The 26,825-nt window shown below is 41.9% G+C and overlaps 1 protein-coding gene across 5 annotated transcripts in view; it reads right to left on the bottom strand.

Annotated features, from left to right (window-relative positions):
* Window positions 1-26,825, bottom strand: part of greb1l (GREB1 like retinoic acid receptor coactivator) — a 59,501-nt gene that overhangs the window by 25,406 nt on the left and 7,270 nt on the right. For all 5 annotated transcript variants that reach the window (XM_054766516.1, XM_054766515.1, XM_054766517.1 and 2 more), the window contains exons 2-9: window positions 6,632-6,820; window positions 4,494-4,584; window positions 1,783-1,942; window positions 1,493-1,663; window positions 1,062-1,238; window positions 788-964; window positions 579-701; window positions 285-407 (exon numbers count right to left, since the gene is read on the bottom strand). In XM_054766516.1, coding sequence (XP_054622491.1) covers window positions 285-407; window positions 579-701; window positions 788-964; window positions 1,062-1,238; window positions 1,493-1,663; window positions 1,783-1,939 — 928 coding nt within the window. In that variant the 5' untranslated portion in view covers window positions 1,940-1,942; window positions 4,494-4,584; window positions 6,632-6,820. The remainder of the gene's footprint in view (window positions 1-284; window positions 408-578; window positions 702-787; window positions 965-1,061; window positions 1,239-1,492; window positions 1,664-1,782; window positions 1,943-4,493; window positions 4,585-6,631; window positions 6,821-26,825) is intronic.

Genomic DNA, 26,825 nt, shown 5'->3' with positions numbered 1-26,825 from the left:
GACAATGGATAGCAAAACCTTCAAAAGTCATTACAGCATTCCTTCCTTTGGTATTGATCCGTGTGTGTGTGCGTGCATGTGTGTGTATGTGCATATGTGTGTGTCCAAGCAAGTCATAGCAGACGTTAATCTCCAAAGTCTTCCATGGCAAAGATTAAAAAAAAAAAATAACCTGTAGCTAAGCAACCTATCACAATAAGGGCAAAGCCACTGAAGCGACACTTGCACGCAGGCCTAAATGAATGCATGCGACCATGCATTTTATTATCAGGAGGCTTTCTCACCTATTGGTAGTGTCTTGTTTCCAGGCGTGGAGGCCAGAGGCTTGATGAAACTGCACTCTCTGCTCAGGTCCTGACTGCCGAAAAAGACAGAAGAGGCTGGCGTCATTCTGGTAGGTGGAGAATCTATTGGCAAAGGGGAAACAGAAGGAAGAATTGAGGGCTCATTAAGGCCTGTGTAGTATGCTTTCACTGCTTCAGTTCATTGCCGAGCAGTGCGGTTCCACACTACAGTACTGTATTGGATGCCATTAGGCCGGGGAATGTCCAGTAGATAGCATGTGTATTGTGGCTCACCAGACAGAGAAAAGGGAGATGAACCGTTTCCGCTGGTTCCTCCGTTTTCTTTGCTACTGACTGAGGAGGATGAGCTGGGTTTTGACGTTGATGCACAGCTGGAGAACTGACGTGTTTTACAATCTGAAGAGAAGTCGGCAAACACAAACAAAACAAGTGTGTCTTTGGGTCATGCACAAATGAAGCCGGGTTGAGATATTGCTTGCTACCTTTCCAGCAGATGAGGGGTCCTTTGCACAGAGCACCCTGAGAGTTCTTCAACAGGTGATACTTTAAGTGCTTCTGCTTCTTGGGCTGCGTGGACAACTTGAGGTTGATGTGGTTGGAGAACTCCGTGAAGTACCTGAAGCCCTTCTCACCACAGCCCACGCAGTTCCCTGAAAAACCTGATAGCCCGCAAGAGAAACATTGTTGTTAAAGAAGATGCTCAAAAGAAGATACATAATGTTCATGCATGCAGCAGTCATCAGGGAACACTCTGACCTAAAAGTGCATTTTTCCCGTTCTCGTCCGGCAAAAAGCGGCGGTCCACGGCACACACCAGAATGTGCTCGGGGACGCTGGGGGACTTGGCGCCGACCAGCTCGAAGCCCGTTGGCACATCAATAGGCTCCGTTGCCAGGGAGACCAGACGGAGATCCTTGCCAGCCTGGCAGAACCCTGAGTAGGACATGTTCATTTATTTGAATTCCTCTCATTTTGATCAGGATGAGAAGCAGCTGTGGTATCAGAGCCAATATATTCGTCTCCATATGTAACATGAACCATATTTGCTACCTTGTGTGTCAGCAAAGGAACCATATTTGGTACCTTAAGCCACGGATATGTAATGTACCAATACTTATAAAGGCTGAAAGGTTACATAAAGAGGAGACAGCCTATTGTAAAAAGGCCTTCTGATTTGGGTGGATTACCATCTAGCGTACAGCAGCCGTCTGGTGCGGGGGCCTGCAGGTAGGGAAGCGGGGGGCTGTTGCTGTCCTCGTCCTCCTCCTCCGGCTCCTCTAGGTCATTGGAGGAGTGGCTGTTCAGGAGTTCATGGCCGGGCAGCTCGCCACCGTGGAGGTCATCTTTTGGCTTCACATCTGGTAGAAGATTAATGATGATAGCAGATTTTTGAAAGACTGATAGCATCCTTCCTGTGAGAGCATGGAACTAAATGGCATTCTTCATCTTTCCATCTTTCCGACAGTACACCACTGACCCTCCATGTTGCCGGGATACGGCTCCGGCTTCAGGTAGAGCTGCGTAAAGATGGGCTGTGGATCGCCGCTGCTGGAGCGCAGAGACGCCTCGATAGAGTTGTGGAGAGCCTCTTCGAATCGAGTCGACTTCAGCTGCCCGGCATATGAGTTTCCCATGATCTGAGGAGTAAAAGATACATTTCTAGATGACATTAGAAATGCGTGCTGGTAGACGACCACTTCCACATAATGGACAAAGCTATGGTCAAGGATATCTCAGCTCTTTCTGCTAATGTTCACAGTGCTGCACTCCCTCCCTCCCTAAAGGGAGTCCACTCTTGGACATCTGTCAGGTCTTGTGTGTGGGCCTCTTTGGTGGCATCCTCAACATGTGCTCCACTAAAAATACGTGTGAAATTTCAAACCCCCATTATTTACAAAAATGAGAGTACCTCGCGCACATGCTAATGAAATCTAATACAAGACTTGTTTAAAAAAATGTGATATCAATAAAACTTTGATTTGATAAAGATAATAATACTGATCCTATACTTCACTGACAATGTCAGTTTTATTTATCTAGGTTCATTTAACTTGTAGAAATGCATTGCATCATGCTGAGAGCATACAGCTTTTGTATCAGACCTCGATTGTAAAGTATACCTCATAACCTATTTTCTAATTGTAGTTAATTTAATGCCAGCTATATCTTTAAGTATTTCTTAAACAATTAAATAGTGGTATTTTTGAAATATTACTGTAACTATTTATTATATCTTCCTTAGCATTCATTGATAATTTGAGTCTTTTTTCAATATACAAACAAAAACCTGAGAAGTCCAGTATTATTTCTGTGACATCTCAAGAGCAAGTTTTACAATAAAGGGATCAAATTCACAATATGTTTTCTAAATGTTGCAATCGAGGCATATTAATGAATTATGATACATATTATTTGAAATTGGCACACTCCTTCCTCATTTTAAACTCCCTTAGATTTAACAACACTTTACATAATAAAAATTAAAGCTTCATAAAAATGTTGCTTTTTGTTCATAACATACAAGGACCACGTCAGCCAATTGTCACCTGGTAGCGAATAGTTAAGCTCACGCAGATATTTTAAATTTTTGACAAGTCCCTCTGCCCACGCCTGGACAGTTCTCCCTGCGTTTACCTAAGAGTCAACCTGGGGAGGAATCTGAGCAGGCCAGACAAAAGACGAGATTAACAGTGGCTGATTGTCCTGTCAGAGAGATAAGCAGCTTAACAGAACCATGCTACAGTATTTTCTTGCTTAACTGATGCAGGAAGGTGGCTGCACATGGAGACAAAGACAGATGGGCTAAAAAGAAAGAAAGAAAATGAGGGCCCGAGGGTGTTTTTTAAGCAGCCACTGTCTGCTCAATTGTCAAGTCAAAAGAAGGCTCCGGAGGCCTGTTTGGCCCCAGCTGACCCTCAAGCCTCAGTGGACAGATTTGTCATTAACCTCGATGAACATGCACCGCGACCTTTTATCACCTGCGTGTTTTAAAACAAAAGCGTCACTGTGGCAGAGGTCGCGCCAACGGATGTTTCTGAGATGTCACTCGGTTGGTGGCTGAAGCGAACGGGTGCTTTTCAGGTGAAACGATGGTCGCCATTTAATGGATCACGAATTTACAGCAGAGAGGCGCTTCAAAGACTAACAGCGGTGGAAGACACAAAAGGGAGGGAAGGGTGTTTGATGTCAGCCGATCAGAGGAGCAGTCAAGACCGTTCTCCTGCTTCCGGGAAGCGACAGATTGCATGAATGTGACCCCGTAGGCACAGCAGGCTTGTTAAATCAGAGCTGCAGCAGGGAGAAAACATGAGAGGAGCAATATTTTTTCAGCTAAAATTGCAGCAGGAGCAGCTCACTGCTCAGGATGGACCAAGAAACTTGGGAGCAACCAGCAGAGGGTGCAAGTATTTCAAGGCCAGCTGGTTTGCAGCCTAAACTGTTTGCAGAAGACATCACAAGAGGAAGTACATCATCTGTTGCGAAACCAGCAACACCATATGCTAATGCAAAGTAAAGACACAGCCAGGTTTGGTTTCGGACCATTATAGCCAGACGAGCGGGGCAAGCTTCCAAAGACAAAGGCAAAGTTAGGTCACAAGTACATACTGTATTCTTCGTTCATTGTAAATTCTGCAGTATAGCTCCACCAAGTGAGTGGAGTGGGGCTCCCCAGGACGGCAAGGAGTACAGGAAAGGGTTCCCCCACTAGTGTTCCCCTAGCTGGCAAAGTTACGACACCAATACCTTTACATTATTTATTGTAAATGCAATACAATGTATGTACAATTGAGAGTGGTAAATTGAGCGAATGTAGGTGGCGAAGTTACCCCATCACCATGTTTGCAATTTTTGTATACTGAACATTACATCAGCATCACTGGAAAGTGGGAAGTGAATGGGACATGGTTCCTCAGGCTGGAAAAATTGCATGCATCTGCTCAAATTCTGTAAGCTGAGGGCGCGTTTGAGGTACCTGGACTGACTTTAGAATGCTGACACGCTCATATTCCTCGACAGAAATAAGTAGGCTTGACTTTATTTTGTAAAGTTGGTTTAGCCTGCTGTTTAAACAAGGCGTTGAGTGTTTCCTAGTGTCTTGTTGTCTTAGTTTAGAGGCCACTAAGACAGTGTGCTCCAATGGCCATCCATCCATCTATTCATGGTCACTTTACGAACAAGGCGACTCACGTGGTCAGATTCTTGGCAGGCGTGAAGGGACTTGTTCCTCCGCTACATGCTGGGTCACCACCGCTCAGCGCTTCAGTGAAGACATCTCACTCTGAGCACCGACGTGTGAGGGACAACACACACACAGACACACACACACACACACTGCACATTAGCTCACATACAATAGTGAAAATAAACTTATACATGGGAGGAACAAAATATTACAACCAGCTCATATAAACATATTGTTACAGGGTTTGCATGCAACAAGGTGGTCCATAGAACAATGAATGCGTGCATTTGCAAACACGACAGCCAGGACTTTTGTACTCAAGGGGTTAAGGAGATGCTATGTGATACCTCACCCTCCCCTAAGGGCTAAACGCTATAGGATGGTTTAGCTTGTGTGGCTGCACACAATCAACCTATTGCGCTACTTTGACCCCTCGACGGAGTATTGTTTAACCACTCAGGCGCTGATATAAAACAAAGCAAAGTTCCCCCCCCAAGCCGACTGTCACAATTGACCCCATCATCACTGGTGAGTGTGCACTGCAGGCGAGTGTCTGCTCTGGGGTCCAAGTCCTGCAAACAGCCAGTGTACACAAGCTACTTTTGCATTTTTACCCAGCACACTGGAGCGGGTGTTGTGAATGATTAGCCAGCTTGATACAGCCAATCAAAGGCAGGCGTTAAAAGAAGTCAATGTGTCATCCAGGAAGCTCCTTTTAGTCAGTCAATTGCTGACAAAAGACATGAGAAGCCAGGATTATTGTCCTTGCTCGGCCAATAAATGCAAGTTCAAGCAACTACAAAACACCACAATCCTCAGAGGGCAGAGTCTGGAAATATTTTGGCATCTCACAAGGACACGTAAATGTCTCCAACAGATGAGCAAGCCATAAAATCGAAAGAGCCGATACGAGCCTTGCCCCAAGGCGCTTCAAAGCGTCCAGTTTTTCCAGTAATGACTTCAGGATGAACTGTGCTTAGGACCACAACAGCATTGCTTAATAAATGAACCAACTAACAGCATGGTTATGTAATATTGTCCATTTGTATCAGTATCAGACCATGTTCTTTCATTAGAGTTTTAATAAAACATTTTATTTTCGGTCAAAAAAAGTGTTGTCTTCCCCTTCTATCTTTAAACTTTTGATTACCTGCAGGCAATAGTGTCACTATTTTCATTTCAGCTCAATTTAAGCTTCATTTAATATTTTGTTGTGTTATTTCATTTGAAATATAGTCTTATCGCAATAATTGATTTGAGTTTGCCCAAAACCTTGGTGGCATTCACTTTTATTTTTAATTTAATGGTTTTCTGTAACAAACACATAATCAAACATCACGATTGATTACAAAACTAATTTTTAAAATAAAAATCTAATTACTAAAATAGTAAAAATAATAAAAAATAATTTAAAAATGCATTTGTGACACACCTGGACATTATGAGGCATACAAAAATGCATTGTTGTAAAATAATTTTAAAAAATGCAAATCAATTTGCACATTTTTAGCAGGGTTTTGTTTATAATTTAAAAGGAGATTAATAGTGATGTTTAAGTGTGAAACTCAACATGACATGTTTTTTAAATTAAATAGTGTAACCCTTAATCCAGATAAATTAAAAAAAACAAACAAACTATAAAATAATCTTTGAATCCAACAACTTAGTATCCTTCTTCTCTTTGCAAGCAGTCCTCTTTTGTTTCTCCCATGTAATTACATTAAAGCAGAGGCTGAGAGGCTGAATTCAATTCATTTGCAGCCTGCCTCAGCATTACAAACCACCACCTTTTTTATTTTATTTTTTACATATTTTATATAAATTTGACATAGAAATATATTATTTAAAGTAGGTCCAGTGGCTTATGGTGCAGTTAAACATGCAACAAGCCTGCATATATATTAAATAAAAAGACATGAGCATTGGGACTGCTTCTCAGCTCATTGTTATGTGAAAAGCAGGAAAGAGCAGCTCTTAACATTAGAAAAGACAGGAGAAAAAAGGGGGATGGGAGGTATGCAAAAAATGGACAAACATCTCTCCACATTCTGTAAATGAGGTGCTAAAAGCCTCTCTCATTAACGCTGCAGCAAGTTAATACGAATAATAACCACAAATAAATAAAAAGCTGCTTCTTCTCTACCTTCCATGACTTCCTCCAACTCTTTAGAAATCCCAAAATGTGGTAAATCCCAATGTGCTTTTGTCCCCAAAGGTTAGTCCATCTTCGGGAGTAAAGTCCTTGGTAGAAGTCCAGGCAGCATGTGTTGGGGCGTCCCTGCTCGCTGCTGCTGCTGCTGTGTGTGTCCACTCACCTCAGTCATCTCTCACACTACACACACACACACACACACACACACACACACACACAGTCACAGTCAGGCAGGCAAGCAATGGGAATCATCCCACAGCCTCCTCCTCTTCCTCTCTCACTCTCTCTCTTGCTTGCATGCAAACAAACACATAGACCCTCCCCCGTCGTCCTCCTCCTATCTCCCACCTCCACCCCTCCACCCTCTGTGCCTTCCTCTGTCCTGTGCCATTTGCCAAGGAGGAGGCGGACAATCCACCAGGGGCCCATTCATCTCGGGCCTGATGACCCCCTATGGTGACAGATGCTCCGAGGAGGGAGGCAGCGTGGATGGAGAGATGGAGAGGAGGGAAAGGGGTGTGTGTATGTGGAAGAAAAAGAGAAAAAGAGAGGGGCCCTTATCATAGCGGCGGTCTGCCACGCGTGACCCCCAGCACGCCATGACATCCAGTGTGGGCGACTGTGTTTTAATTTTCTCCTCAAGAGATGCAGGGAAGGGGGTTGACTTTGAATCAATTAGCCCCCAGCCTCCCTCCTTTTAGGTGTGGGGGCAAGAGGCAAGAGAATCTATCAGCAGCTGGAATGTCAGGTCAGATGCAGCATTTTGTCATCGTGGCCTTGCCTGGGATTGACCCGGGGGTGCAGGGCTTTTACTCCTGCTATAAATACCGAGGACTCATCTGGCCAAAATAAATAAACGGAAAAAAGCCCAAGCAACAACAGGCGGCAATTTATGTGCGGGATTTACATGATCTTGCGGCGATATTCAGGGATTTCAAGGAAATAGTCCACGCTTATTATGATTTACTTTAAAATGTCAGCGCGCTCACTCTTCCACAGATTATGCAATGCAGCGTCAAAAAAAACTATAGAATAACACTCAGTAGAGCCTGGAACTCCACCAAGGCCAAACCAAACTTTAGACCTTCACAGATACACACCTCCTGCATATGACTGAATTTTGTCATTACAAACAAAAGTGGAACAAAAACTCTTTTTTTGCAAAATCCCGCAAGCATAAGATAACATAATAATGATAAAACGTCCTTGGCTACGGTAGAAATGTGAAACATGCATGCAGATTTCCTTGTTTTGTAGTTTGCAACACGGATGATCTCATTTAAAAAAAAACCTTGGATGTGCACCTGTTTTCCTCATTTTCTAGCATTGAGAAAAGAAACAGCAAAAAAAAAAAAATGAAGCACGTAGGGAAAAATCAGAAGCGACACAAATAAATCTAGTTTCCTAGTTTACAACATTTTGCAGAATCATTATGTAAAAAAACACTTTGTTTTCTCGTTTCCAACACTGGTAAAAAATAAATAATTGAAACTATCATTAGCTGTCATTATAGGCAAAGACAAATCTGCCAATCAACAAGAGCTCTCTGATAAATGTATTCACTTTATTATTTCTAACACTAATGTAATTCCTGCTCACAAACTGCAGTAAAAACTTTGTCAAAAATATATCCCAATACAGTAGATATATTATTATTAGGTTTATGTTTCAGGACCACCAGCGAATGGAGAAAAAAGCAAGTAATTGAGACGCCAATAAAAAAATCAAATTTTGACACACGGCTTGCTTCCCCACTGCCACTGCTGTGATTACTAAATGAGATTCAGCTCCATAACTCTCCCTTTCTCGCTTCAATTGTCATTGTTCACTTGCAACACAATCCAAGTTGAAGCTTTAAATATCCCTCCGACACTTATTAAACACATTTTAAATGATGAAATGTACTGGTACTCACCACTAATGTATGATAATGTAAGATGATCGACTCACAGTGTAGCCTTTAGCCTGGTCGTCAGGCTAGCTCTATAGGCTAGCAAGTGAAAGAAGGCATTTCTCCAAGCCACGTCTACATAATGTACACTGCTTGCCTGATATAATCAGTGATTATATATTAATTTGTGTTCAACACACTGTAAGTTTTGAGGCCGGATTGACTGTCAAAGCTTGTGCTAACGTAGCCAAACAAACGGAATGGCGTTTGTACAGGCACTCCAATGATATCTGGGCAAACGGACTTGTTCAAGGGTCAGCAACCTTACCATCAAAAAAGCCATTTTGCCTCCTCTTCCAGTAAAGAAAGATAGCCTGAAGCTGCAAAACATTACACAGCTTCTAAACTTTTAAACGTTGTAAACTTTTTTCAATTTTACCTCTTTCGACAACATAATTCAACTAACAGAAGTGCAGAGTGAATGTGTAGGTGCACTTTGAAATAACTTAAACGCTGAACTATGTCAGTCTCAGGAGTTGTTCCTGTAGTTGTGTAAAATTAAAACAAAAGTTCAGTCAACGTCAACGTTAAAAAGCCTACCGCAGTTCATTTGTCTGCATATCAGTGCTGTCTGCTCAATATCATTTATGTGACTTGACTCATCACAGGCAATTGAATATGCTTGCGCTGAATTAATGTCATCAGTTTGCCTACTGGTGAAGTTTGTTGCCATTCTATTGGTCCTGTCCTTGACTGAGAGGAATTTCCTGGTTATTTTTATATTCAGAGAATAGATGTGCTGATAATTTTATGAACGATTCATTCATGTATTCTCCATCTGTGAACGGCTTCCTCCTCCTTACGATCTCATGTGTAGCTACACCAGCAGCTGTAGTTGGAGCGTTCATCCACTTCTTGAAAGTATGTTTGCTGTGCTCAACCTTCCGTAGTTGTTTCAAAATCATTCTCTTACGCCCATTTGCAGCTAGGTACTTTTCCTAAAAAGCTTGTTTTGAAGATGCCTTCAACATTACACTTTTTGTTAGCTAATTTCTCGCCAAACATCAAGCACGCGGGTAAGTCACCGTCATTGGCAGTGAAGGCAAAGGAATATGTCCACTCAGAATTTAACTTTTTATTTTCTTCAGAGAGTTTTCTTTTTAGGGGGATATTCATGGTTATGGATAGCTTACTGTGGGGGTAGTACACTCAACATGACGTCTTCTTGTCTCACTGCACACACTGGCCCCCCTGTCCTTTCCCTTGCTCATCCAATCAGCAGTCAGAATGCAATCAAGATTCATTCATGGATTTGCGGTGAGTCGGATATTTTAAACTCCTTTTGAAAATGAACATGTCCTCCACTTTGGTAAAAAAAAAAAATCACAGAGCTTGGCAAAGGGAGGATGTCGACCCCTGGACTGGTTTGTTAGGTACACTGTGTGGCCGTATGTTAACTGCAACAGTGTACGAAAACCGAGACATCTTTTTGGCAATAAGCACACAACTATGGTACGTTCAAGGACCGGAAAACCAAACGCGAAATCTCAGCACTTGACAAAACAACATTGTCAGTGAAGCACAAAGAAAAATTGGGGGCTTTCTCACAATAGTACGTGTATGCTGTACATTTTGCTTTGTATTTATAAACTAATACCGACTTTTCTGTGGGAAAAAAATGCCTACTTACTTTCGGATGAAAAAAATACAAAACATTTTTTTTTGGGACCAAAAATATGCTAATTTGCAGGGTAGCAAATATGTGGGGATCCACTGTGTCATAATTTAGTAGTTACACTGATGTAGCAAAATAAAAAAAAATCAGTTGAGCAATTTTTATTGCAATCCTGCTAAGTAGCAACAATTTTGAAGCTTTAAAGAAATGCTCTGAATAGCCAAGTTAAACAGGGCATTATTTTTTCAACCTTATGCTAAGTCTGTTTGCGCTTTCTTCCTTTAGAGAGGGGTTTTTCCTTGCCTCCGTCCCCAAAATGCTTGCTCATGTGCCTCAAAAGTGTCTTTTGTTATGAATAAAACACACCTGAAGAACAGGAGATTTTAGAAAATGAACACAAAGAACTTTCTGTGTGTTTTCTTGTCCTCTAATGAGCGGCAAGTAAAGAATTTGTCAGGTAAACAGAACTTGAATTCACTGTCACTTCATGCCAATATTTACATTTACATGACAACCATTAGCAGAAATGACTGAAAGGGAAGAACTGGATACAGATTGGATTGTTTTCGTCAGGAACATTCTTTAATCGATAACCTATGCGAGATTATGATTGGCTGAGCTGTTAGCCTGCTGTTCCAGTTCATTACTTACCACAGACAGCGTTGTTTTAATCAAGTTGTGTCCAGCTCTTCTCACCTCCCCTCCAATGGTTATACGAGGCAAAGTCAGTGTGACGGGACAGCTGTAAAGACCCAAGTGAGTCAATCGCTGCCTCCATTAGGGCCTTGGCGTGGGGGGCATTCACATGCTCCTTTTTACCCACAGTTGTCCAAACAGCCGGCTTGAGTTTGACTGTGAAATTTGTCTGGCCGCTGCGTGCTTAGACCACACATGGCAAACAGGCCAGCATCTTCAGATGGGAAAAAAAGTGAAGTGAATCGCGTGCATAATTTGCAGCCATAACCAAGTTCAAGCTATGGGAAAAGAGCTGTCAGGTGTGATTTATATGCCAGTCCCTGACTTTGACATGCCACCCCCATCCTAAATAGGCCATTTAAAGCGGAGATAATGAGTAAGCCCGCTGTCAAAGGACGCGGCGGAAAAAAAACAAAAGAGTGCAGATTGAATGGCTTCCCACCCCTAAAGCCATCCCTCAACACTGCATTGAGCCCCGGCTTAAGTCCCGCACAAAGGGGAAGTATCTCTGCCACCACCTGAGGAATGATGAGTCACATGACATCCAGTGGGTTCTGGGAGGGAGGAGGGGTAGAAAAGGGTCTTCCTCTCTGGGATTCCCAGGGGAACACTGAGGTTTTGCTTTTTAGCTGACTCGGCAGCTGCCCAATGGACGACTTTAGATTAGATTTTGAATCTAGATTTTTACAGTTGACACTTGGCACAAAAACACACAAAAGTGTTGGGACAACTGGCCATTTGACCTACAGGCAATAGAAATCTACACGTTTTTGTTCATTTATGAGGTTAGAGGTCACCATCTTGTTTCTAGCTCATCCCAAACCTTCTTCCAAGGCAAACACATCCAAGCATGTCTTTATGGTCCTTGCTTTGTGCAATGAGTACAGAAAAGGCACACCCCTAAACCTCCCCCCACACCCACCCAAGTATCCCAGCTCTTGATTGGCTAATTACCTAATTACTGTAGTTTATCATTTTTAAGGCAAGGAACCATATTTGGTAATTTAAATTATACAGGCAACAGAATTATAAAGCAGTAGAATAATTTGATTTCTCCCTGTCAATCAACCCAAAAAAAAACATGTTGGTGCAGATCTGGCTAAAGATGCAGATTACCAACCATATTTGGTAACTTGAAGGCACGGTAAAGAAAGGCAAGTTTATTTATAGAGCACAATTCATACACAAGGTAATTCAAAGTGCTTTACTGTTTCTTATGTTCTTATTCTTTCTTGTGTTTTCTTTCTTTTCTTGGGAGAATGAACAGAATAAGATTTTCATTGCATGGTATACCTGTTGTTTTACCATGCACATGACAATAAAACTCTCTTGAATCTTGAATCTTGAATCTTTACAGAAAAGAAGGGTAAAATCACTTCATAAGATCATTCATCAATAAAAACATAAAATCATTTTAAAATCATTACATAAAATTCCATCAAACCAAAAAATAAAAAATGAAGAGTGCAGATCAAATACTTTCAGTTGTCATATGCACAGTTGAATATAAGTGTTTTCAGCCTGGATTTGAGCATTGCCGAAGTTGATTGTCGCACATCTTCTGGAAGACTGTTCCACATTTTGGCAGCATAAAACTGAAACACAGCCTCACCATGTTTAGTCCTGACTCTGGGCACCTGCAGGAGACCACTCCCTGAGCTTCTCAGAGCCCGAGCTGCTATACGTGGCTCTAACATGTCAAAGATGTACTTTGGCGCAAGACCATGAAAACACTTGTACACAAGCAGAGCTGTTTTAAAGTCTATTATTCTCTGATCGACAGGAAGCCAGTGCAGAGACCTGAGTACGGCATTAATATGGTCATATTTCCTGTTGCTAGTCAGGACTCGAGCAGCAGCATTCTTTCTGGATGTACTGCAGCTGTTTTACAGGTCGTTTAGAGAGCCCGGTGAGAAGGCCGTTACAGTCGTCTAGCCTGCTGGAGACAAAGCATGGATTAGTCTCTCTAAATCTGGCTTAGACACTACTCCCTTGATTTTGGCAATATTTTTTATCTGGTAAAACATAATACTAATACTACTAATAATAATGAAAGACAAATCTTATACATGTGTGTACTACATATGTTATGTAAATGACAGTATATATATATATGTGTTTAAACAGTATATAGATATACAGTCAAACCAGTCTTAGCGGCCACCTTTATAGAACGGCCACCTGCCTAGAGCGGCCACTGAAAAATCCCCCGCAGAAAATTTACGTGTTATAGACCCTGTGTATAGCGGTCCCTGTCTAACGCGGCCAGCGGCCACCCATTTTGTCTCCCTTGGTCAATATCTGACCGCATGTAGCGGCCAAAATGCTGACTCAAGCAGAAGCTTCATGCACAAAAAAGTTTTGTTTTTTAATCAATGAAGTCGTCGTGTGTAGACTTTGATTACTTGAGTCCTAGCTCAGTCACAATCATTCACAAGATCCACACAAACTGTCAGTTGTTCCACATAAAAAAAGCCGTCTTCTTTGGAGCTCGTTGCAGACAGTGACACCGTTTATTTCCTGGTGTGAGACAATGTGCACAATGTGTGTCAATACTGTAATGCCCCTTGTTGTGAGGAAGGAGAGACTCACGTCGCCGATGCACTTTAACCGCTTTATTAACAGCGGAGAACACTGCAGGACTTTACATCCACGCCAACATCCACACACTTCCCAACTCTCTCGACACTCACAGCTAGCACTGAGTCTAGCGCTCCTGCTCGTGACGTCGCACCGTCACTTCCCGATGAACTAAAGCTGTAATGACACTCTGCACAGCTTTGTTCTGTGGGTGGTGTAGAATAACAAGCCTAGTTGTTCTTTACAACTTTTTTCCGCAGTCCCACAGTGCCCTCTACTGGTAAACATGTAACAGTATAATTATATGTATCTGCAAACACAACAAGCTTCTAATCACAGACATGTTAATATGTGCGCGCACAAATTCAAAATTCTATAACGGCCGCCTGCCTAAAGCAGCCACGTTTGCCGTTTCCCTTTAGTGGCCGCTATAGACAGGTTTGACTGTACTTGTACAAATGGTTTACTGCATCTCTTTAACAATTGCACATTTCAACCTTGCTCAGTTACTAGAGGTTTCAGTAGATCTTGTGTCACAAGACCTGACGAAATTAAAATGTGATAAAACAAGATTTCTCGTTAAAAAAAAAAAAAAATCTTGTGGGCACTAGGCCTGGGACAATAATAAATGAATGAAAATTAATCACACAATAACTCGATAATTTTGCCGGCCTTTATATATTGCCATTTGCATGCGTCTCTCGCCTCCAAAACAGACATGAAGAGAGTTCACTGCACTGGTTTCAGTACTTTGGCGTGTTTGTGTGTGCATAGAACAACGGCATGAACGGAGTGAGCCCTTCTGTCAGTCATACAGTCATACTTTGTCTCAGTGGGTGGAGGTAGGGCCGCTAGCATACACACCAAGTATGCAGACGGGAACGAATCACTGAGTGAAAACGATGTAATACACAAGGCACTGCGAACAAATACGGAGGTGGAACCATGTGACACACCAAACCATAGAATAAGAAAGACATAAGTCCGCCGTCTTCCGCTTTTCAAAGCTCTTTTAGACTTACGAGAAGTGGAATAACTTCTGTGAGCCATGATGGAGTATAAGACAACACAATATGAGGAGAATGTCGACTTGGGTGAGTTATGTCAGTCGAAATATTCAGATATTATGTTGGCTTATAGCTCACTTCTGGTTACATGACGGCAACGAGGCGGCCGTGGGTCGGTGACGTCATCGTTCTTGTATTGCCTGTGTACAAGGTAACGACAAGCCGGTGTTTTCAGATTATCCCACTCTGGAAGCCGTTCTCAAAAATACAATTTCAGGTCACCCAGAACGCCGTTCCCGTGTGGATGAGAGGCTGAAACGATAAAATACTGAAAATGTTTCTGTGTGGATAGCTCCTAACATATTGCATTTGGAGGGAGGGTGTGTGGGGGTGTGGTGTCTAGCAGCTGTGACAACACATGGCGGCTCTGACACTGGAACATGAGGCGGATGAGGTTCAACTGACAAATCCACAGATGAGGAATGAGCATCAGGTGGTGAGGAAGTACAGCGAGCGAGGTGCTAATTAACACTCGTAGACTCGATCACAAAACAAATGCCAACAAAAACATAAACAGCCGCCATGTGAAAATTCCCGCAGTGAAAATCCTCTTTTTGCGTCTCAGAGAGAGTGTGAGGAGTCACACGCTCCTCTCACAATCCGGGTGGCAGGCCACGGCTCTAATTTCCTTATAAAAAGCCCTGTGGCTGTTCACTCCTCCTCCTGCCGTCGACTACCTGCTGGGCCCTGAAGTGCAAATCGGCGCTAGTGAGGATAGCAGATGAGCTAAGGTCATTCGTGTCTTTCCAGCAGGCAAACAAAGGCCAACATTCCGAGTGAATGCCATTGCTGAAGCCGACAGCAACAGAAGAGAGAGGCAAGGAGACACAGTGAAGATAATAGCCTCAGGGTGTGTGTGTGTGTGTTCTGGGGGATTATCTGTGGAACTATAAAGTTGGGGTGAAGCAGGGTTTAAGGCCTGCTGTGGCCAGAAGGAACGGGGGCAGGGTCTGAGGCTTGAGGAGGGGGCGGACAAAAGGAGCATTTGGACAGATGAAGAAGTCATCATCATTAAGCCACTGGAAGTTTACTGTCCAGTTATAAAGCTCATTTCAAAATTAGGGCTGAGAAGATGGGGAGAGGGGTGCGTGTGAAAGGGCGCAAAGCTCAGGAAGGCTGATGAGGGAGCAAGAAATGGAAGGGGGGGGGTATACCTTCTAATTCACAGCGAGACAGGCAGCCTTTGTGTTAACACTGGCCTGATTGGAGAGGCGACCTTGCCACACACTCTGGCCCTGGATGAGTTTAAGGGCGCGGCTTTTAACCTTAAACTGAATGTGAGCCACAGAGTGGGGTTGGCGCCGTTTAATGGTCCAGGCCAACTGACGTCAGGCAAAATGAAGCCACTTAAAAGAAGACGGTCACGTAACAGAAAAACACCAATGGGATTAAGTTCTTACTTTTTTTTTGTTACTTAAAAAACTGTATATTGTGTCAAGCCATGGATTTTTCTTTGTGGTTTAAGTCACATTTTATCTCAGCCTGCTTCAAAATCTACCTGGCAATGAGAGGTGTGGGAATAATAAGTGCCTGAGAGTGAAGGTATAACAAATATAAATAATCTTGAGACAATAATGTGATGGTAATTATTTAAAGTTTACATGCTATTACTGTTTTTTTCTGTTACTTCAAATGTACTGTATATCGTGTGAAGGGAGAAGCTTTTGTTCATAGTTCAAGTCGCATTTCATCTAAGCCTGCTACAAAACCTACCTGGCGACAAGAGGCGAGAGAATAATAAGTGCATGACAGTGACGGTCGGGTAGTGCTACGCTTTACAATGCCGTTCATGACTGTGCAATAAAACCGAAGCCCTGTCAGTGAACCCAATCTGCATTTTACAACACTGACGGGTTGAACGCCAGTTCACCTCGCTCGGGACAACAGAGACAGAGACACAGGACCCTAATGCCTTTATAGACTTATTCAGTACAGCCATATTGAACTGTGTTCTATTTCATACAGTAAAGCTGTCAGGGGCCGTGGTCAAACAGCGGTCAATGGTAAGGGCAAGATGGTGCTATTGGGGCGCAAAAAGTTAATGAAACCATTTTACCATGGGTTATGTTATGTAGATACATGGACTACCACCAAATAAATCTGGTAAATTTGGATTATTTTAGCGGTGATGATTGTTTTTACTGAGATCTAATGCCAGGTCTATAACGTTGCTTGACCAGGCCTTGTCCCGGGCCATAAAGTGTTGTTGTATGGACACTGGTATTTGTTACAGGGTGTAAAAGGAGAGCCTTGGATCACATTAAGCGTGCCAAGACTATCAAAACATTGGCCCTTATCAGATGACAGAGAGAGCTCACGGAGGGGTCAGGTTCCATTTTCAGGAGTGGAAGCAGCACTCCTCACAATACAAGATGAGCCTGGTTAGAGAAAGTGATACTAATGGAAGGTTTAATCCACTTCCTGTGGACGCAGCAAAAAATTCTGGTTGGTTTTCTTTAGATTTTGGCACAGGATTATATTAGGGTTTAGTTTCTGTCACTCACGGTACACTAAAATGAATGCAGAATTTCCAATGACTGGACTAAGTAACTGCTTTAGGTACACGTAATAGACAAGAGTTGCTTCAGTGGGTGAAGTAATGAATTCATCAAGAGTTGGACTAAACCTCTTATTTTGCGCTGAACGTAAAGGCCAGTGATGCCTCTGATTTTCCTGATTTTCTCAATAACATTTTCTCTGCTAGGTCAAATAACTACAGACAAGACTTCTAGGTTTCTAGATTGTATATGTGGAGGCCACATCAAACAGGCTATATAGGCGATTTATAACAATAAGCAAGCAGGATAAGCAACTCTAAAGTAATTAAACTTACCATTTTGTGTTTTGAAAGCAACGAAGCTTCATCTCCATGTCTTAAGGCTTAAGTCCATGTTCTGCAAGTTCTATATTTAATCTCCTAATGTTTCTTCCTCCTCAAAAACTGTTGACACATCACCCAAATCTTTGCTATAATCACTGCAAACATACTCGTGTTTCCTCGTGTCCATGTCTCGTACACCACAATGTTTGTTTACCTGAGTGAAAGTACCCTGACGGCGTCACTTTCGGAAATGAGGCTGAACTGCGAGAGCTAGTTCGTCATGGCTTTCGCCATGAACTATAGGTGTAATTTTTGAGAATTTACCGTTCGTTTTCAACAATCTAACAATGTAGAACATAATTATAAACAATACATAACATATTTAAGCACAGTTGATGAATCATGTCAGGGACCCTTTAAACAAACATTCTGAACCACAGTCACACCTCGGTTTTCCCCACCAAAAAAACGTACGTACACAGATTAAAATATTAATGTAAATAAAACCTGTATATTAAACAAATGACCAACATGTTCACAACTTGGCAGAAATCCCGGGCCAACTAGCAAAACACCGTCGAGGAGCAAATCCAAGCCCTCATGGACGGGCAATCACATGTTAGCAAGACACGGAAAGAGCCAATTGATGAGCTTGTTGGCAAACAGGCTTCAACTTGAGCAGCCGTTTTCTGCTTGGTCCTAGTGCCTGGCATGTATCAATTTCCATTTAATATAGCATAACCATAAGGCCCAGTAATAAATAAATAAACGGCCGTTCATCGTCCCATTTTTGGTCGGCTCCCCCGGGAAAACTCCCGGTACTCCCAATGGCCAATCCACCCCTGCACACTCACACCATCCACTATCACTTGACACTTAAAGCGCTCTTCATTTGACTCGTGTGAGTTGTCAAAGGACACGTCTTCTCACCAGCTATTAATGATAAATGACACCTTTCACAATATGAACACACAAACGATTCAAAATAAGCCACAAAGTCAGTAAAGTCTTTATCTGTAGTGGTTACTGGTTGTTCCCTGAACTCCCTGTGGCTTGACTACTCATGCAGGCAAGAGAAAAGTGTGTTTTGTGAATGCAGTCTTTCACAATGGGACCTCTCCTTTTTTTCCTCCCGTCGTCACCTTGAATCCATCTGAGTGACGCGGCCACAAAGAGACCTCTCAGCGTCCTCACGAATGGGCCTCCTCCCCTTGCCCCAAAACTTCCTCACCGGGGCGATCAGTTGGATCCATCACATTCCCTCTTCCTGACCCCTGGCAGCACTGCTGCATCAGCAGCCACCCCTCCAGCACACACCCCCATTACATCCCTTCCATTGACCACCGCTACCACACAACCGGCTCATTAATAAGCACCAGGTTGCCCTTGGTGACAGGACCCACTCTTAATTCCTGAGAGACATGGCATCAGCAGGAATCTTTTTTGTCTTAATGGGACAATGGACGTGGATCTGCATCTTTTGTTGGTAGCCCCCCCCCCCCCCCCCACACACACACACACACACACACACACACACACAGACACACACACGCACGCACACAACACACACACAAAACCTCGCTGACAGGGAAAACTGACAGCAAACCTGAATGAAGACCCTATGCCACCATCCTGCAGACAGATGGACAGCATGCAGGAGATGCTTCATCAGGCAACTCAGATTTAAGTCCCTCTGTTGTACAACCTTTTATCAGATTATTAATTTCGCTTTCTTAAGCCTTGTATTACTCAAGTCACACCATAACACTAATGCTACAAAGCAATAGTGAGGAGAAACTATATTTATGCTTTCTCATTTTAAACTGAAAGCAGATTTAGTTGTTTTAGACCCTTAAAACACAAATATTTGAGAATGGATCCATGGAAAGTGGATGTTTTCGAGATCACAAACTGTTACTGTTCCAACTGTAAAAACAGTCGTCATGCAGCACGACATCAGCAAAAACAACAATTCTCTAACACCGCTAATGTGTACAACATAATCATACATATTACAGAATATAGACATTCTGGGAAATATTATTTATATATAATATTTACATTAAGATTAATATGGTTTAATCGCTGTCCAAAAATTCTGTTTACATTTTCTTTTTTTAACAAATTTACAGGAAAACGCGTTTCATTGGACAGGAACAGAATTAGCTTTTGCAAATGTGGATACGATAGTTGGCACCCACAATAACCAACATTGGTCACTGAAATAACTCCATCCATCCATTTTCTATGCCGCTTCTCCTCATTAGGGTCGCGGGGGTATGCTGGAGCCTATCCCAGCTGACTTTGGGCGACTCAAAACTGAAAAGAAATACAGAAATTTCCCAAAATGCATATTGACAAGCTACAACAAAGCTTCTGGAAACCAAATCTGGAGATTTTTGGTAAGTCAGCTTTCAATGATCTCTATGTGTACAGACACAAATATGAAGCATACAAACAAAAGAACACCAAACCTACTGTAAGGCTGCTTTACTGCATTCGACACGCGGTGTGTTTAATCCGTGCAGGGTACAATGAAACCTCAAGACCATCAAAGCATTCTGGAGCCAAATGTGTTGCTCAGTGTCCAAAAGCAAAACAAAACAAAAGAATGGCTCAGGGCAACATACTGTATTGGACTATTCTGAAACGGCCTTCTACGAGCCCTGATTTAAATGCAATTGAACAGCGGTGGAAAGAGCTGAAACAGAAGGCACCTATCAAAGTACCGGAGTACCGGAGCAGTTTGCTAATGAGGAGTGGGCCAAAATACCTGTGGACAGGTGCAGGAGTCTCACTGAGCCTTACAGGAAGTGCTTGATTGATGTAATTGCTTCACAAAGTTGTGCAACAAAATATTAGGTTAAGGGTACCATTAGTTTTGTCCAGGACAATCTCATTAGTTTTTTTTTAAAACCACAATGCAAAAGCAAAGTCTGATTTCCATTCGTTAATTTTTAGTACATTTTCTGTATTTCTGTCAGTGCAATTATTTCAGTCATTCTTTCCTTTGGAGTAAGGGTACTAACAAATCCCACCGTGTGTACTGTTTGGCTCATGCGCATCTCATGACTGGCCAATCAGATTTATGCTCACTGATTCACATCTGACAGTTGGTAGTTGCTTTCCTTCCATTGGATTAGTTGTGATGAAAAAAGCTGGCACGTGGGTTTCGCTCTTATTGATCTTATCAGTTGAGTCAATAAACACATCTTCGCTGAGATCAATACGGAATTATTTCTATGTTTTCTTTTGGCCGTGCTTGACCTGCAAACGCTCTACCGGGGAGGAGAATGAAAGGAAAAAGAGAGAGTGAGCGAGAGATAATGACCTCCCCCTGCCACAGCGGAACGTTGAGTCCTCGCAGCTTAGGGCTGGGTCTTGGTCACCGTAGCCTTGGACAATCTGTGAGGGCCGATGGAAAAAGTGCAGCAGACGAGTCTCTCCCACACAAACCCTGGCAGCGTCAACACGAGCTGCCCTTGTGCTCCATTGTGAGGGAAAGCGGGAAAGTGAATTGGTTTAACAACAATCTACTGTATGTTGACATGGGCATGGGCAAAAATGCTGCTAGCACACATTGTTCCCAGCTGTTCTTTTAAATTGATTTTAAACTCAGAAAGCAACAATATGGAATAATGTGACCTTAAAATAACAGCTTAAAGTCCTGCTGATGATACCCTTTTTGTGCTGTTGTGTAATAAACCCTGGTTTGTAATAAGGAGCACAGCCTCTCGGTTTGTGGTGGACCAGCCCGAATGCCGCTCATGTTAGCATCAGCGCTAACGTTATAATAGTTGTGTTCATAGTGTGTCTGTGGGTCACAATTTGCTGTCATGACATTCTGTTTTGAAAAAAATCCCATGTTTTATTTGATTGGACTAATGCTAACAAGCGATATAAGATGTGTCCTGGCTGGTTCACCAATATTATACACCACTAGCAATGCTTTTCCACTTAATAGTACCAGCTCTACTCCTTCACAATAATGAAGGAGACTGGGGGCACAAAGAAAGGCAAAGTGGAGAATGTGGAGTATAACACTGCAGCGTCCAGCGCTAAGGCACAGCAACATGGTACGCTAACATTAGCATGTGTGTTTATTTTTTGTCTTTTCTAGCCATGCTAATTACAGATTTTTAGATCACTTGTGTTTTTTTGCGTATCAGCCTCTCGTATCCCTAATAATGCACTGTTGTTAGCATCAGTGCTAATTTTGCTAACTCATTGTGTTGCTCACTCTGTGTGTATGCTACCGGCCCCGCCTCCACCTTCCAAGAAAAAGAGACTGTATGACTGACAAAAGGGCTCACTCCATTCATGCCGTTGTTCTGTGAAACAAACTGTGCTGAAACCAATGCACAGAGTGAACTCACTTCCTGCCTGTTTGGAGGCAGGAGATGAGGAAAACAGATACACATGCACATGGCAATATGTTGCAGCTGTCAAAATGATCGAGTTCATTCTCATTTATTGTGTGATTAATTAATTAATTTATTATCGTCCCAGGCCTAGTGCCCACAAGACAGTTTTTTTCTGAACGAGAAATCTTGCCTTGTTTTAATCTTGCAAGATCTTGTGACACGAGATTTTGTGACACGCCTCACTAGCACTAGCGTCTGACGTTGCTGTTCACAATGCAGGTATGATGACCAATTCGCATTTTTTGTTAAAATCTGATCTTTTATGTGCTCGTTAACATACCAAAATAATGCGACTTGTGAACGCGATGCGTCCGGGAAGCGACACTCAAGTGACACTCAAGTGACACATGCGCAAAACATGACATCACACTCGTTGCCGTGTGTTTAAGTAAACATTGCCAGAGTTTGTGCTCTCCTTGGCGTGTTTGTGGCAATTTCAAGAATTTGGTGTAACGGGAATCAACATTTTCTTAACCAAATGATTCCGCGTAGGAAATTAAGAAGAAAGAGGGCAAGAGTTTTGGCTATGGCAGTTCATAGAGAACTTGCTCAGATAGACCTGCAGTGTGAACGTAACGTAAAATAATAGACAATTGTTCCTCACTGTTGCTTTAATACTGGTCCCGAATGTAACTGGCTACTTGTGCACGAATTATAGCTGTTTTTACAATTCAGACGGTGTTTATCTTAGCAGAAAAATCTGACCCAAAAATCCGAGCCAAAACAATGAGCTTCCACCTGAAATACTTTGTGATCCATCCGGTGGCGCAGCACACAGTGTACTCTTTAAAAAAATATAGCATGCAAGGAATGCTTGGTCGCCACCAGGGGGTTGACATTTGTGCACAAATGGGAGGAAGGAGGAAGAGGGGTGTATATACGCAGAACAGCCTGTGAGAACAAGTTGTTCTATAACAGTACTTTCTGAGAGGGGATTCGCCACTGGATGCTTTCCATGCTTTCAATGGCAAGAGTGAGGATAATCTTACTAAGTGCTCTTCATGAGCTCACATGGCTGCGTAATGCAGAAATGTGGTAACAATGTGAGCCACAATCCTTAACAGTGAGGAGCAGGTTTGAACTTTTTCCTCTAGCCAACAGGCGAACAGAAGACGCCTCCTTCACCTGGATATGCCATCACACGCGACCCTTTGACCTTCATTTTGGACACGCTTCCCTGACGGACGACGCGATGGGTCGTTCCGGTAAAAGCTCCATTCGTTTTTGTCAGGGAGTTACTTCAACTTTGATCCCAGAAGGTGGTGGGGGTGCACAGAACAGGAGGGAACATCATACAGTAGAACCTCTAGAGTCCAACATTTTCCCCATAGGAAATCGAATTAATCTGTTCCTGGGTCAAACTGGCAATCCTTTAAGTAAAATTTTAACATACTAAAACAGGGCAGTGGAACCTACAACTGTAAAAAAAAAAAAAAAGCTTCTTTTGGAGTACGTGTTGCAAAAAAAGCCAAAGAAAAAGCAAAACACACATGGAAAGCAAGCTGACACGATGCCATTTAAAAAAAGAACTTTTCATCCAAAATGTGATCAAGTGAGCAAAGCCTTCTTTATACGGCAGTAAGCGTAGGGATTGCTGGTGGTGGAGGCTAAACATGTAAACAGGAAGTTCCATGTGCAAGCTTCATGTTACACTTAAACATCTGTGTACACACAAACACATTTAGCAAACCAAAGCCCCTCTTTGGACACATTAAAATGAGCCAGACTTCTTTTGTTGTCGTTGGCTGCAGTACTGCATAGCAAATGTCGCACCTTCTTGGCCTAAAATGTTCCTATCATCCATCGTTATAAGACACACTCAGTATCAATGAGAGACAGAAAGAGTTTTTGTTCATCTAGTCCAGGGGTAGGGAACCTATGGCTCGGGAGCCAGATGTGGCTCTTTTGATGACTGCATCTGGCTCTCAAACATGTCTTAACACGATAAAAATGTATTTTATTTTTTTTGTTCGCTCACCTTTAAAGTACATTACAGAAATCCCAGTGTTAAAAATAATGCTCAAAATATAAAACTTTCTTATGCGTTTTAGTCCATCCATCCATTTTCTACCTCAATGCGGGGTGGCCAGTGCCAGCTGTCCTTCCGATATTTCCGGGTCAGACACCAAAATTTGATTATGACTGGATAATGCGGTAGCCTACGCGCATCATTGAGATGTCAAGAAGTAGCTAATTCTGTAGAGCCGACCCTTTTGACGAAGAAGAGGGTGAAAAGAAAAAGATACGGAGTACGGTGGAAAACCACGCAGCACCAGAAGTCGCATTAATGGTAAGAAGTATTTTATTTATTATTGGATAGCTTCAGTACAACAATGTTAATAAAAAGAATAACTTTAGAGACTTTAGAGGTCTTGCTTAAAAATGCCCACATTTAGTTGTATTCAATGTTAAAAAATATTATGTGGCTCTCCCGGAAATACATCTTAAAATATGTGGCTTTTATGGCTCTCTTAGCCAAAAAGGTTCCCGACCCCTGATCTAGTCCGTCCACATAACCTTTAACTTTCCACTTCACTGCTGAATGAAGAAGAAACATTTCACAACTTCATCATTTACAGTATGTAGGAGTGAAAACTAATTTAATAACCTATTAATCAAAGGCTTATTTTGTGAATACTATTTTTTAACATAATAATGATCTGTTTAGCCTTAGCTCCAGGCTGCTCGGGTCCTGTTCATTGGACATTTGTTCAATATGAGCCTGAAACCATGCCTCTGGAAGATGTCCTGCGTGATACCTGTACCAAAGACCCCACACCCCAAGAACCCTAGCTGCTACAGGCCGGTGCCTCTATCATTGTAGGGGTCGTCTAGGGACGGTGCTGGCACCGTTCCTCTTCACCCTCTACACTGCTGACTTTTGCCACTTGTCACCCTCCTGCCACCTACAGAAGTTCTCTGAAGACTTTGCCATCCTTGGACTTATGACAGATGGGGACGACCGGTCGTACACAGGACTTCATGAGCCGGTGCCAGTGAAACCACCTCCTGATAAATGCCAACAAGACCAAGGAACTGGTTGTGGACTTTCATCGGCGTCCCAACACCCCCCCATCACCAGTGAGCAGTGAGGGACACTGAGATGGTGAGATCTTATACGTACATGAGTGTTCATCTGAACCATAAGCTGGACTGACAACGCAACTGCACTCTACAAAAAAGGTCAGAAAAGACTCTATCTGCTCAGGAGGCTGAGGTCCTTTGGAGTGCGGGGGGCTCTCCTGAAGACGTTCTATGACTCTGTGGTGGCGTCTGCCATCTTCTATCTTGTGGTCTGTTGGGGGAGCAGCATCACAGCAGCTGACAGGAAGAGGTTGGACAAACTGATAAAGAAGGCCAGCTCTGTCCTAGGATGTCCTCTGGAAAAGGTGGAGGAGGTGGGAAAGAGGAGGTTGACAGCCAAGCTGTCCTCCATGATGGACAAAAACTCCCACACCCTCCAACATACACTAACTACCCGAAGGAGCACCATTAATGACAGAATGATACATCCGAAGTGTGTGAAGGAGAGGTATCGCAGGTCTTTTTTTTTCCCTGCAGCTGTCAGACTCCATAACAAAAACTGCTACAAAAATCCTGTACAATCACCGTGCAATTAACCTGTGCCTTGATCAACATGTACACAGCTGTAAATAGTGTATACAGTATAACTTCTTGATTTATATTACCTTGATTTTGCACTTTATCTGCTCTTATGTGCTCTTGTACTTTTGCAGCTGTAAACCTGGAATTTCCCCTTGTGGGATTAAGAAAGGCATATCTCATCTTATCTTATCTTTATATACAGTAAAACAGCATTCACGCAAATTTGCTATTTTTGGTAAAACATTTTTCAAAATTAATTATTCAGTTATTAATTACTTATTATTAATTAATGATTAATGATTCATTCATTTTAATTCATCTTTGACACACAAGGTGTGTGTCAAAAATGGGCAATTTTTATGAGTGTGTCATTTATTCGCCATTCACGGGTGGTCTTACAGTAGTGGAGATGTGCTGTTCATATATTTAATTTTAAAAGACATATCTTTTTAAAAATCTTAATTTTCTTGTCAACTGGTTCCACACAATGTAGTTAAACAGAGACAAAACATGAAGTTAATCTTAGGTGGACTTACAATTACTAGTAATACTTACAAATTACTAGTACTATCACTACTATTACTTACTAAAAGAAGTGACTTCAATGTATATTTTATTTAATCATTTCAAAGAACTTTCTAAAACTATTTTCATTATTTCATTATTCATTCATTATTCCTGCCAACCGATGTCAACACAATTGTAGTGACACAATAATATGATATAATACAATACAATATAATAGCATGTAACGTGACAGAAATACAAAGAAAAACAATAAGTGGATATTTCTTATCACTCACTTTGTAATTCTTATTACGGAAGTACAATTTTATGTATTTAAGTATGCTCGGGAATCCCAGAAAATACACTCAAAACATGTGAATTCAACTTAAATGATGTGGTGTCTTTGACCACAACCCCTCATTGCTCATAATAACACGATTAAAGTGTGATTCAAATGTTTGCAAAGAAACTAGTGTGAGGTAAATAGTTTTTCAGACGTGTGCTATCTTTTAGCTTGATTTAAATTTTCAGTTCATTTGGAGCTGTTAACACATCCTGTCATCATTTGTCTTTCTTTCAATAAAATACAGTAAAAACGGGCATACTGCAGACATAGTTGCAAATGATGATTAATCATGATTAATTCATTTGAAAACCGGGATTAATCAGATTAGAAATGTTAATCATTTGACAGTCCATAATATAATATAATATAATATAATATAATATAATATAATATAATATAATATAATATAATATAAAATTAAATAAAATAAAATAATATAACATAACATAACATAACATAACATAACATAACATAACATAATATAATATAATATAAAATAAAATAATATAACATAACATAACATAACATAACATAACATAACATAACATAACATAACATAACATAACATAATA

The sequence above is a fragment of the Dunckerocampus dactyliophorus genome, chromosome 2, assembly GCF_027744805.1.
Source record: "Dunckerocampus dactyliophorus isolate RoL2022-P2 chromosome 2, RoL_Ddac_1.1, whole genome shotgun sequence".
In the NCBI taxonomy this organism is placed as follows: Eukaryota; Metazoa; Chordata; class Actinopteri; order Syngnathiformes; family Syngnathidae; genus Dunckerocampus; species Dunckerocampus dactyliophorus.
The sequence above is the reverse complement of the archived record's forward strand: the minus strand, read 5'-3'. Positions and strand labels throughout refer to the sequence as shown.